Source organism: Trachypithecus francoisi, unplaced genomic scaffold (genome assembly GCF_009764315.1).
Source record: "Trachypithecus francoisi isolate TF-2019V2 unplaced genomic scaffold, Tfra_2.0 Lachesis_group20, whole genome shotgun sequence".
NCBI classification, from domain to species: Eukaryota; Metazoa; Chordata; class Mammalia; order Primates; family Cercopithecidae; genus Trachypithecus; species Trachypithecus francoisi.
The window spans coordinates 9,653,642-9,666,342 of NW_022681466.1; the positions used below are offsets into that span (position 1 = coordinate 9,653,642).

Here is a 12,701-nt window from a genome sequence, read left to right on the forward strand (position 1 = left end):
AACACCCCAAGAGGAGAGCCCTGGCTTCACCTCCAAGGGCCGGGATGTCCTCAGACCTCTGACCCTCTCTGCAGGCTCTGCCCTGCTCTGTGTGGCGACCCAGAGGAAGCCTCCCCCTCGTTGCAGATTTAACCCCAGACCTTACCGATGGCTGCCAACGCGGGATTGCTCATGGGGCTACTCCTGGGTGGGTGGGGGGGGCCTCTCCGCGGCTCCTCTGACTCCCACCCCCACTAGCACCCGACGCCTGTCCTAGAAGATTCTTTCTGCCTGTTTGCTCCGTGAGTGGCTGGCCAGGCAGAGGCCGGCCTTGCTGGAGGGGGCATTTGTAATTATGAGCGAATCCAAAGCAAAGTTTTTTCCTTCCTCAGTCCCCGGCCCAGCCAAGGGGCCCACGCACTACACTTGCCGTCTGGTTGGTCCTCAGGACTGATACAGGACCCCAGGGCCAGCCCGTGCCAGGCTGTCCTGCTTCCCGGCCGGCCATCCTCCTGGGGTCTGTCTCTGGCGGGCCCTCCCTCCTCCTCCCAAGCCCTGCACAGCCCGGCCAGACAGGCGCATCCCATTTGGCTGATGAAGAGCCGGGGTTCAGGGAGACTAAGCAACGTGCCCAGGGCACGTGGTGACGCTGGAATTGGAGCCCAGGTCCCAGGTTCGCCGCGCGGCTCCCGACTTCCTCTCCTTTCCCCCAGGGGCGAGCTCCCTGCGCCCCCAGGGGGCCCGCGAGGCCAGTGCGAGGGCAGGAGCGGGGACGTGCCCAGAAGAGCCTCGAGCGCCGCCGCGCCCGCCCGCCCCCCGGCTCCAGCGCCCCCCGGCTCCCGGCTCCGCGCGTCCCCGCCACCTCCGACCCGTCCCCACCCGCCGGCCGCCCCCATGGCCCGGCTGGGTGTGCTGCTCCTGGCCGCCGCCCTCGGTGCGCTGCTCAGCTTCGCGCTCCTGGCCGCCGCGGTCGCCAGCGACTACTGGTACATCCTGGAGGTGGCGGACGCCGGCAATGGCAGCGCCGGGCCCGGGCGCGCAGAGCTGCTCTCCTCGCACTCGGGGCTCTGGCGCATCTGCGAAGGTAACCGGCCACCCCGCCGGCCCTCCTCCCTCCGCGACCTCTTCCCTCCGACACCGTCCTAACCCCGCCCCGCCCGTGTCGCCCCGCCAGACCCCCTCGCAGGACCCCTCCCTTGCATCCCGCTCTGCCCCAGGGTGTCTCTCAGCTCCCTCCCCATCACCCTCCGTCTCCCCCCAAAACTGACAGTCCAGGGGCTACAGGAGGGAGGGAGCCTTGTTCAGGGCCCTCACAGCCGGAGGAGGGGGCTGTGGGGCGAGAGGGGGAGGGGAGCCTCCAGGTGTGTAGCTGGGGAGCCTCATCCAAGTCACCAGGGGCTGTTTCTTGATCGCCCTCCACGGGGTTTGGGCCTTGCAGCCCCTCGCCCCCTCCCCATCAGGCGCCGTCAGAGCTGCTCACCCCACACCTCCTGACGCGGCGGGGACAGGGCTTCCGAATGTGTGCAGAGGTTTCAGAGCACAGGGAGAGAGGAGGCTGCAGGGTCCACAGGCCCCCATTCCCCCCAGCTGCCTCCTCAGGACCCCTCCGTTCCCCCCAGCTGCCTCCTCAGGACCCCTCCGTTCTCCCCAGCTGCCTCCTCAGGACCCCTCCGTTCCCCCCAGCTGCCTCCTCAGGACCCCTCCGTTCCCCTCAGCTGCCTCCTCAGGAGCTGCTGCGCCTGGGGAGCCTCCTCTGCACAGGGCCGGGGCTGGCACCGCAGGGAGGTCTGAGTGTGAGTGAGCGTGTGTGCGCATCTGAATATGTGTGCGTGTGCTGAACATAAACATGTGTGAGCACCTGGCTGTGAATGTAAATATGAATGTGTGAGTGTGTGTAGTTGTGTGTGCATGTGAATATGAGTGTGTGAGCTCGTTAGTGTGCATGTATGTGCATGTGTGTGTAGTTGTGTGTGCATGCGAATGAGTGTGTGAGCTCAGTGTGCATGTATGTGCATGTGTGTGTAGTTGTGTGTGCATGTGAATATGAGTATGTGTGAACTCGTTAGTGTGCATGTGTGTGTAGTTGTGTGTGCATGTGAATATGAGTGTGTGAGCTTGTTAGTGTGCATGTGCATGTGTGTGTAGTTGTGTGTGCATGTGAATATGAGTGTGTGTGAGCATGTTAGTGTGCATGTATGTGCATGTGTGTGTAGTGTGTGCATGTGAATATGAGTGTGTGAGCATGTTAGTGTGCATGTATGTGCATGTGAGAGTGTGTGGGCATGTATATGAGTGAGTGCAAGTGTGGGTGGTACACGTGTGCTGGTGGCTTTCTCAGTGCAACTGGGGAGGAGTTAGGAGCCGTGTGCTCATCCATCCAATAGACTGTGCCTAACTGTGCTACAAAGACCTCCTGACACGCACCTGTGTGCCGGTGTGCACACACATGTGCCTATGCAGGTGGCTCTGCACACGTGTGAGAACCAGAGAGTACGTATGCCCACATGACATGAGTCAGGAAGATTCTGGAGCAAGGTTTCCCAGGAACCCGTTCTGCACACACCTTTTTCCTGACCCAAAGGAAAGCCTGAGTTCCACACACAAACGCATTACGAGGAACCCTGCCTGAGGGACTCTGAGGGGGCCTCCATGGAGCGTTTGACATTTTAAAAACGCATCTGTGCAGGCATAACTTGCATGTGAAAATAAGGCGAAAGGTCTTGGCCCTTTCATCCCACTTGGAGTCCCAGCCCCGAGTTTCAGCATGAGAGAGAAGCTGGCAGGGCCCTGTGGTGCCAGGGGGTCCCCTGGGCTCGGGTAGGCTGCTGGGTGCCTCACGGTATCCAGGCCCCAGGCTTCGAGGCCTCCGTTTCCCAGGGCAGAACAGCTGCATCCCGCTGGTCGACCCTTTCGCCAGTGAGAGCCTGGATGTCTCCACCTCGGTGAAGCACCTCATCTGTGAGTCCTGGGCGGGGCCGCCTCATCCTTTCCAAATATTCGGGCAAGGCCGGATCCCAGCCATCCCCATCCCCATCCCACAGCACTGCTTCCACCGCTCCTGCATCTGTAAAAGGATGTTTCCACGCAGACCTGTCCCAGTGCTGTGCTACTGTGCCTAACCACAGGTGCCCGGCTCCCAGCCTGTCCTGTTTTCCCGTCTCAGTTTCCCTCTCAGTGGCGAAGGCTCATCCCTTTGTTGTTGGGGAAGTCAGGCAGCTCTGAGCGTGGCTGGATCCTGTGGGCCCTGCAGACTCCTGGCTCCCCATTTAGGACTCGATTCTTCCAGATGGCCTGCTGTCTACCTGACTGACACCTTCCACCTGGCGGGTTGGGGGACATGTGAGGCCTGGGGATGGGGGTTGGGAGGGTTCTGGGGATGCCTCCCTCTCCCGGCCTTAGGAAGCCCCTGCCAGGGCAAGAGGGGGCCACTGGGAAGGTCCAGTGGTTTTCATGGAGATGGGCGTCAGCCGCTTTTCCTGAGAAGATGAAGCACCATGTCGCTGTCCTCTGGCAGACAAGCGCTGAAGGGCCTACCTGGACCAGAATTCTCACCTGAGCCCCCTCTGCTGCAGTGCTGCACCGCGCAGTCATGGTGGTCCTGCCCCTGAGCCTGCTCCTTCTCGTGTGCGGCTGGATCTGTGGCCTGCTCAGCTCCCTGGTCCAGAGTGCACCTCTGCTGCTCTTCACCGGCTGCTACTTCCTGCTGGGGGGTGAGTCTGGGGCCCTGGGAGAGTGGCTCCAAAGATGGGAGCTGGGCCACAGGTCCCGGGAGTGGGGTGCTGCCTCTACTGTTGCCCTTGTCCCCTGCTTCCCTCTGGGCAGGTGCTGAGCCTGGTGATGGAGCCGTGGCAGGCAGCTCCCTGTGGTTCCAGAAGGTACCCATGTGTATTTGTTCTCACATTGCTATAAAGAAATGCCTGAGACTGAGTAATTTATAAAGAAAAGAGGTTTAGGCTGGGCACGGTGGCTCATGCCTATAATCCCAGCATTTTGGGAGGCTGAGGTGGGTGGATCATCTGACATCAGGAGTTCAAGACCAGCCTGACCAACATGGTGAAACCCCATCTTTACTAAAAATACAAAAATTAGCTAGGCTTATAAAGAAAAGAGGTTTAATCGGTTCATGGTTCTGCACACTGTAGAGGAAGCATGATGCTGGCATCTGCTTTGCTTCTGGGGAGGCCTCAGGAAAATGACAATCACGGGCGGAAGGCCAAGGCAGGGAGCCAGCATTTCACATGGCTGGGACAGGAGGAAGAGAGTAGGGAGGTGCTACACACTTTTTTTTTTTGAGATGGAGTTTTGCTCTTGTTGCCCAGTCTGGAGTGCAATCACATGATCTCGGCTCACTGCAACCTCCGCATCCTGGGTTCAAGCGATTCTCCTGCCTCAGCCTCCTGAGTAACTGGGATTACAGGCATGGGCCACCACACCCAGCTAAGTTTGTATTTTGGGTAGAGACAGGGTTTCTCCATGTTGGTCAGGCTGATCTCAAACTCCTGACCTCAGAAAATCCACCTGCCTCAGCCTCCCTAAATGCCGGGATTACAGGCGTGAGCCACTGTGCCCAGCTGGGTGCTACATACTTTTAAACAACCAGATCTCAGCACTCACTCACTATCCAGAGAACAGCACCAAGGGAAATGGTGCTAACCCATTCATGAGAAGCCACCGCCATGATCCAGTCACCTCCCACCAGGCCCTGCCTCCAACACTGGGGATTACCATTTCACATGCGATTTGGGCTGGGACACCAAACCATAGCACCATGATAGGAGCAGGGCTTCTGGCTGTGGGTCAGAGCCTGGGACAGGGAGGAGCACCAGGGTCCAAACTTGTTGGTGGCGGGGAGGGCGGGTGATGAGGGCCTCCAGGGCAACCCCAGGACCTGCTTTGCTGGGTCAGATCATGCTGGGGAGCCTGGGGCCAGCCCCTTACCACACCCTTCTTCCCACACTGTCCTGGTGGGAGAAGCAAGGGCTCAGGGGTTTGGCACAGACAAGACAGGGCCAGGCATGAAGGCAGGTGCAACGGGGCACCAGAGGCCTCAGCTCTGACCCCAGCACAGGCTGAGACTGTAACCGGTAACTACCCATCCGCTGACACGGCTCCAGCTCTGACTATGCCGGGTGCTGGCCAAGTGCTCCTCCGAAGGCTCCCCATTCCCAGCTGCAGGTGAGAAATCTGAGGCCTGGAGAGGGACGAGGGCCTGGGCTCCAATCCCGCTGTGCTGTCTCCTCAGTTTCCACCGACTGCCCAGCGCTAGCTGTTGTGGAAGGTAGACTGGGGGCTCCAGACGGTCTGTCCTCAGCCGCCCCTGTCAACCAAGGCCAGGCCTGAGCCAGGCCTGGTGTCTCAGGCCAGCTCCACTGTCAAGGCCGTGGCCACAAGGAGCGGACCGTCCAGGGCTGGGGGCACCCTCCCTGCTTCTCTGGGAGGCCTCTGCCACTGAGGAGGCCCGGCTGGGTGCAGAGATTGGGGAACCCAGCAGCCCTGGCATTGATCACAGGCCACATGAGAGCAACACTGAAGTCAAGGTCTCCTCTAGACAATGAAATCAGGAAGAATCCAAATGACCCGACCCTGGAGCCCATCTGTGAGTCTTCAAAATCCAATTACGAGGACCTTCGGGAGCCAGTGACGGGAGTAATTGGGTTGGGATTGTAACCGGGAGAACTTACAGGGACCCCCTGCATTGTGCCTGGGAGCGAAGGCACTGGCCAGAGGGCAGAGGGGCTGGAGGTAGCTGGTGGATGGGTGGGGGTTCCACTGCGACTCCAGCCTCCCCAGGCAGAGAGGGCCTCCACTCCTAGAATGAGGGTCAGCTGTGGGCCAAAGCGCAGAGGGCTCTCAGGATGTCACACCAAGGGCACCTGCCTAGGGTCAGCTCAGCCCTCACCCCTCACTAGCACTGCAAGGAGCAGGAGGGAGATGGAGCACACCAGATGGATTGGGTGCCCTTTCCTGAGACAGGATCATGGGGGGCCTGGAGGACCGACAGGGTCTGCGGTGACACAGTCCTCTAGAGTTTCCCAGCTTGAGGTTGCAGGTGCCAGCCGCGGAGGCCTCCTTTAGGAGGCGGGAGGCTGAGAGAGGTCTGCCAGGAGCTGAGCCCAGGCCCCCTCACCAGGAAGTCGGGAGGCACTTCAGGTCCCAGCGTGGGAACTTACCCTTCCCCTTCATTTTAGGAGAAAGGCCGTGTCCTCGGCCAGTCTACAGGAGGCAGCTGGTGTTTGGAGAGGGCTCAGCTGGTGGGGCGGCCTGCCAGGAAGTGGGGCCTTGGGCTGCAGCTGAGGCCAGTGCCGCAGGCAGAGACAGGCACCTCCTGCCGCGCAGTCAACCCCCGCTGCTGGGAGCTGACCCCCACCCCTGCTTCTTCCAGGGCCCACTGCATTCTATTTGGCTTCACATTCCTCCCCAAATTAAATCCATAATTTCTGTTGCTATGCTGCCCAGCTGGGCAGGCATCTATATGCCCTCCCTCCCCTGGCCTCCCCATGCCGTCTTCTTCCCACTCTTCCCAGGGGTAATCACAGAAGACCAGGCTGGGTTGTGCCCCTTCACTGGGCACCAGTGAGATCCAGACCTGGCCCTGCACGTCAGCTTGGGTCACTGTCCTTCTATTGGCTGGGCAGTGCCCAGAGGGGACCCTGTGCACCCAAGAAGTGCCTGTGGGGAAATCAGGGCCACCTGCCCCCCGGCTAACATTCCCTACAGTCGGCACCAAGGACAGGCTTTCTCATCAGCCTGAAGCTGTGGGAAGGGGGTGGCACTCCGGGCTGGTCCCTCCAAGCCCAGCGGACAGGAAAATACCCTGGAGGCATGGACTGAGTCCCCTGCCCAGCTCTTTGCTGGACCCGGAACTGCAGGATGAAACCTGGTGCCTGCCACCCTGTGCAGAGCTTGGTTTCATTCCTTTGACAACAGCTTTGACCACGTGGAGAGTGGGAGGGAGGAGCGAGGAGTGCCCAGGGCAGGCATCCTCCCCTGAGGAAGGGCCTGAGACTCAGAGCTGGGAGGACGGGGGGCTCTGGAAGGAGAGTCGGAGGGGGATGTTAGCCCCAGAGGTAGGGAGGGCGAAAGTGTGAGGAAGAGGAGGCGGGGGTGCAGGGCAGGGACTCACTCTGCTCACAGCACTGGGCAACGCTGCTGCCAGCAGAGGCCATGGCTGTCTGTGTGTGAATGTGTGCGAATGTGTACGTGTACATGTGTGTGTGCATGTGTATGTGTGCTGGGGGCCATGGAGGGTACAGGGTATGTGGGGGCAGTTATGTGAGTGGGAACCATGTTGAGGGGCAGGTGGCACTGTTTGCAGGAGGCTTTGTGGAATGAGGTCTCTGGGGTTTGAGGACTGAATTGGAGCCTCTTAAAGCTCCACTCCCCCAAATGCAGTTGACTACCTTGCGGTCCTGTCTGACCCCAAGCAGGAGTTGGTGTCTGGGGGCCAGGTTGATAGCCAGGCAAGGCTAACCAGGACAGGAAGGGTGGTGTGCTGCCCGCAGCTCTGCCTGAATGCCAGTGGGGCGGGGATGCTGAGGCGGTATCTGCAGGACCACCTGGGCCTGGGCCCGCTGGAGCAGACACTGAGCAGCTGCCCTCCCCATCTCTCCCCCAGGTGTCCTGACCCTGGCCGGGGTCAGCATCTACATCAGCTACTCGCACCTGGCCTTCGCGGAGACGGCGCGGCAGTACGGCCCACAGCACGTGCAGGGCGTCCGCGTCAGCTTCGGCTGGTCCATGGCCCTGGCCTGGGGCTCCTGTGTCTCAGAGGCATTCAGCGGAGCCCTCCTGCTCTCGGCCGCCCGGACCCTCAGTCTGAGACCCCCACTCTGTGGTCATCTGAGCCCCCAGCAGGTGGGAGGGAGGTGAGAGGGGACTGGGTTTCCCTTTGCACCTCCTGGGACTGGGCTGTCAGAGCCAGGGCCCCTTGAGAGTCTGGGAATCCCTTCCCTGGGTCTGGCTGGGGTCCTGGCCAGGAAGCAGCCCTGGGGGTGACAAGGGGTCGGGGGCAGAGCCAAGAATCCAGCTCAGGTTTCTCCGTAGGTGTTTGGGGAGGCTCCCCTGCCCCGGCAGGCTCGTTAGGGACTAACTGGTTCAACTGCCTCTTAGAGATGAGAAGAGCCAGTCCAGAAAGAGGAAGTAAGTGGCCCAGGTGACACAGGCTGAGTGACAGAGTTGGGTGGGGGCGCCTCAAGGGTGTGGCCTGAACTCGCCCCTCCCCCAGCAGGCTCATGAGCCACTACTGCCCCCGTTCCTAAGGACCTGGGAGAAAAGTAGGTGTCTGTTAAATGCCGTGGGGCTGGGCTCCATGCTGCTCTCCAGTCCCATAGTGGCCCTACTCAATGGCTACCCTTTATCCATTTTACAGAGGGGGAGACTGAGGCCCAGAGCGGCAGAGGGACCCACCCAGATCACCTGGCACCAGAGAGATGCCATTTCAGGCCAAGGCTTCCCTGGCCTCATTCTGTCCACTCTCCCCGGAGGGCCGGCTTGGTGGAGAAGAGGCTGAGGAGAGGGCCCGAGAGCCCCCTCTGACTTGCAGGTGTCGGGGGCGAGGAGCTGAGCCAGCCAGATGTGCCCCTCTGTCTGCTCCCTTGTTTTCTTTCTTTTTTTTTTTTTGAGACGGAGTCTCGCTCTGTCGCCCAGGCTGGAGTGCAGTGGCCAGATCTCGGCTCACCGCAAGCTCCGCCTCCCGGGTTCACACCTTTCTCCTCAGCCTCCCGAGTAGCTGGGACTACAGGCGCCCGCCACCTCGCCCAGCTAGTTTTTTGTATTTTTTAGTAGAGACGGGGTTTCACCGTGTTAGCCAGGATGGTCTCCATCTCCTGACCTCGTGATCCGCCCGTCTCGGCCTCCCAAAGTGCTGGGATTACAGGCGTGAGCCACCGCGCCCGGCCCGCTCCCTTGTTTTCAAGCCTGCTAGGTACTTTTCACTGAACGTTTCTGGGGAGAGCAGGCGCCCAGATCTCTGTCCTTGTCTTGGCCCAGGCTGCTTCCGGTCCCCGACCCTTCCTCTCTGCAGCAACCTGGGGGTGATATGCCCTTGTGAGTGCCCTGGTGGGCACACGGAGCTGGCAGAGATGGAAGTCCCAGAAGGGTGGGGTGGGGGTGTCATGCCATGGTGGAGGAGTTTGGGGCCACTCCTTGCTTGCCTCAAAGGGGGCCTGGCTGAGGGGACTTCTTGACCACAGGGGCCTGGGCTGCCTAGGGGGGCGCAGGGCTGGGCCTGGAGTTTGGGATGCAGACTTGTTAAACAGAGGGCAGAACCCCAGGTTGGGAGGGGCTCAGCTTGCAGGCCCAGGCCCATAGGCCCACTGCAGGTCCCAGGGAGAGATAGGTGAGAACAGGGATGGCCAGCACACACCTGAGTCCCCTTGGACCACAAAGGCTGGGGCACGCCCACCGTTATGCAGATGGACAGTTGAGGTAGCCGCAGGAGAAGGGTTCCCAGGGCCTGTGCAACATGTGGAAGCAGTAGACAGCCCCGTTTGGGGTTTGGGGGCCCTTCCTGAGTCTTGAGAGGTGTGCTGGGGAAGGTGGCGGCCTCTCGTAGCTTGATCTTCCTCCTCCCTGCCCCACCCCGAGGTCTCTTTATTGATTCAAAGGTTAAGGACGCTCCTGGGAGCTCGAGGCGGTGGCACAGTTTTGCTGAGGCCCAGTGAGGGCAAACCTGGGGCGGGTGAGCCCAGCCTCCTCTTCCTCCCGGCGTTTGAACGTTTACCTTTCCATGTGGGAACATCGTGACTATTTGTTCTTACACAAATCACTTGTGCTGTGTGCAATATAAGCCTTTTATTTTGCTAGAACTTCTCAAAATAGGTAACACATTCCCGTCTGTCATAAACCGTACAAAGGTGAGCAAACACTGTCACCAGCTGTGCACGTGTCTGTCCATCCAGAGGTGTTCTGAGAGCGTGTGTGCACGTGTGTGTCCACTGTGAAGTCATCTGCAGACACACAAGCCTACTTATTCCAAGGTCAGCACAGGGAGGCCAGGGCCTGGGGCTCCATGTTGGAAACGGGGGCTGGCTTCGTGGGCATGTCCTCTCAGCTTGGGAGGAAAGGTGTGGGGGACTCTTCCTCTCCTCCTCCTGGCCCCCAGCCTCTGCTGAGGAGGCTTCTCCGGGGGTTTGCTGGGAAGCCAGGGGTGTGAGCTTAACTTCAGGCCTCTCAGGGCAGATGGGCTTGGGCTCTGGGGATAGGACACTGGGGAAGACACACCGGGGAGGGGCTGCTGGGACCACCAGAGTTCCCGGAGAGAGTGTGTGTTGTAGTGGGATGTGCTGCTTGCACCTTTCCTTCTAGAACAGACCTGCCCACCTTGCCTCCACCTGTTCCAGGGGGTGTGGAATTCAGCCAGGCCAGGTAACTTCTTCACTCTCTCATTGGCCAGCCACATCCCTCACCCTCTGATTGGCCGACCCTCACCCTCTGGTTGGCTAGTGGACTCCCTCATGCTCTGATTGGCTAGTCAACTCCTTCACTCTGGCCAGCCACATCCCTCACCCTCTGATTAGCTAGTTGACACCACTCTGGCCAGTTAATGCGCCACACTCTCTGATTGGCCAGTGTTCCTCCCCCTCTGATTGGCCAGTTAATGCCTCACTCTCTGGCTAGTCTCCACAGTGATTGGCCCAAGGGTTCTGTCTGTGTTCATGGTTCTCTGAGTGTCAGGCTTTGCAGGTGTGATTAAGAGGCGGATGAGTGCCTCCCAGGGAAGAGATAGTTCATGGTTCAAGGTCACCGAGAATAGATAACATGACATCAGGCTCAAATAGTGCTGCATTGGTTTTTTTTTTTTTTTTTTTTTTTTTTTTTTTTTGAGATGGAGTCTTGCTTTGTCTCCGGGCTGGAGTGCAGTGGCCAGATCTCAGCTCACTGCAAGCTCCGCCTCCGGGTTTATGCCATTCTCCTGCCTCAGCCTCCCGAGTAGCTGGGACTACAGGCACCCGCCACCTCGCCGGCTAGTTTTTTGTATTTTTAGTAGAGATGGGGTTTCACCGTGTTAGCCAGGATGGTCTCGATCTCCTGACCTCGTGATCCGCCCGTCTCGGCCTCCCAAAGTGCTGGGATTACAGGCTTGAGCCACCGCGCCCGGCCAGTGCTGCATTGTTTACAGCAAGAGGAGAGAGCCTGTGCATCAAATCCCCTTGTCGCGGTGGTTCCCACGGTTGGATCCACTGGCCCAAGTGGGCCTCTTCGATTTTTCTTAGAACTTTTCAAAATAAGGAACACATGCCTGTGTGTCACAAACAGCACAAAGGCGAGTAAACACTGTTACCAGCTGTGCGCCCGTCCATCCAGAGGTGTTCTGTGCGTGTGTGTGAGCAAGCATGTGCGCGTGCCAGAAACCAGCCCTGACTCAAAGGCCCTTCCCCCAGCATCGAAGGTTCTTGCTCCTCTCACCACAGTAAAGCCCTTTCTCCAGGGATGGCCCAACTCCGCCAGGTCCTGGGAGTACTTGCATCCCACTCTGGCACGTTTATCTGCACCACCTGGTGGGTGCCCCTGCCAGGGGCCTGACCTCTGTGAGGACAGGGGCCTCTCATGAGCTCAGGCCCTATGCCCAGCCGGCATTTATAAATGCAGTAGGCAGCCCCCAAGAGAGCCCTCATCTGTCCTCATCTCCTGGTGCTCACCCCCCTGTAGGCCTTACCACACTGAGTCAGAGCTGACTTGGGTGTCGAGTAAGAAGTACCAGCACGGGAAGAGGTCATAAAAAGGCAGCTTCTGCCTCGGTCTCAGACTGCTCACCCTAGGGGAAGCAAGTCATCAGACTGCGAAGACACTCAGGAAGCCCCGAGGAGATGTTCACGTGGACAGGACTGAGGCCTCCGCCAACAGCAACAGCAGCGTGTCAGTTGTGTGACTGCACCACCTGCAAGAGGATTATTCAGCTAATGCAGTTCTCACTGATGTCTTGACTGCAGCCTCGTGAGAAACTCCAAGCCAGAACTTTCCAGCTGTGAGCCACTCCCAAATTCCGCCTCTCCCGCTTTTTTTTTGAGAGAGGGTCTCACTCTGTCACCTAGGCTGGATAGCAATGGCTCCGTCTCCGCTCACTGAGGCATGGCCCTTCTGGGCTCAAGTGATCCTCCGACCTCAGCCTCTCAAGTAGCTGGGGCCACAGATGTGAGCCACCAGGCTTGGTTACTTTCTTTTTTCAGACGGAGTTTTTGCTCTATCACCCAGGCTGGAGTGCAGTGGTGCGATCTTGGCTCACTGCAACCTCCGCCTCCCAAGTTCAAGTGATTCTCCTGCCTCAGCCTCCCGGTAGCTGGGACTACAGGCGCACGCCACTGTGCCTGGCTGATTTTTGTATTTTTAGTAGAGATGGGGTTTTACCATGTTGGCCAGGCTGATCTCCAACTCCTGACCTCAGGCGATACCCACCCCCTGCCGCTTCGGCCTCCCAAAGTGCTGGGATTACAGACGTGAGCCACCACACCCGGCCACCTGGCTACATTTTGTTTTTGTTTACATAGAGATGGAGTTTCACCATGTTGGCCAGGCTGGTCTCAAACTTCTGGGCTCAAGCAGTCCAGCTGCCTTGGCCTTCCGAAGTGCTGGGATTGACTACAGGTGTGCGTGAGCCACCACACCTGGCTCACTCTCCAATTCCTAACCCGCAGTGCTATGGGAAATGAGTGTTGCTTTAAGGCACCATGTTTTCGGGTCACTTGTTATGCAGCAATGGATATATAATGCACTTTGGCTGGTGC

The 12,701-nt window shown here is 59.2% G+C and overlaps 1 protein-coding gene across 1 annotated transcript; it reads left to right on the plus strand.

The window, feature by feature from the left end:
* Positions 1–510: 510 nt before the first annotated feature.
* TMEM235 (transmembrane protein 235) lies at positions 511–7,904 on the plus strand. The gene is made up of 4 exons (XM_033182411.1): positions 511–1,063; positions 2,857–2,937; positions 3,552–3,689; positions 7,595–7,904. The coding sequence occupies exons 1-4, from the start codon at positions 574–576 to the stop codon at positions 7,846–7,848; spliced, it is 963 nt and encodes a 320-aa protein (XP_033038302.1). The 5' UTR covers positions 511–573; the 3' UTR covers positions 7,849–7,904.
* Positions 7,905–12,701: the final 4,797 nt, after the last annotated feature.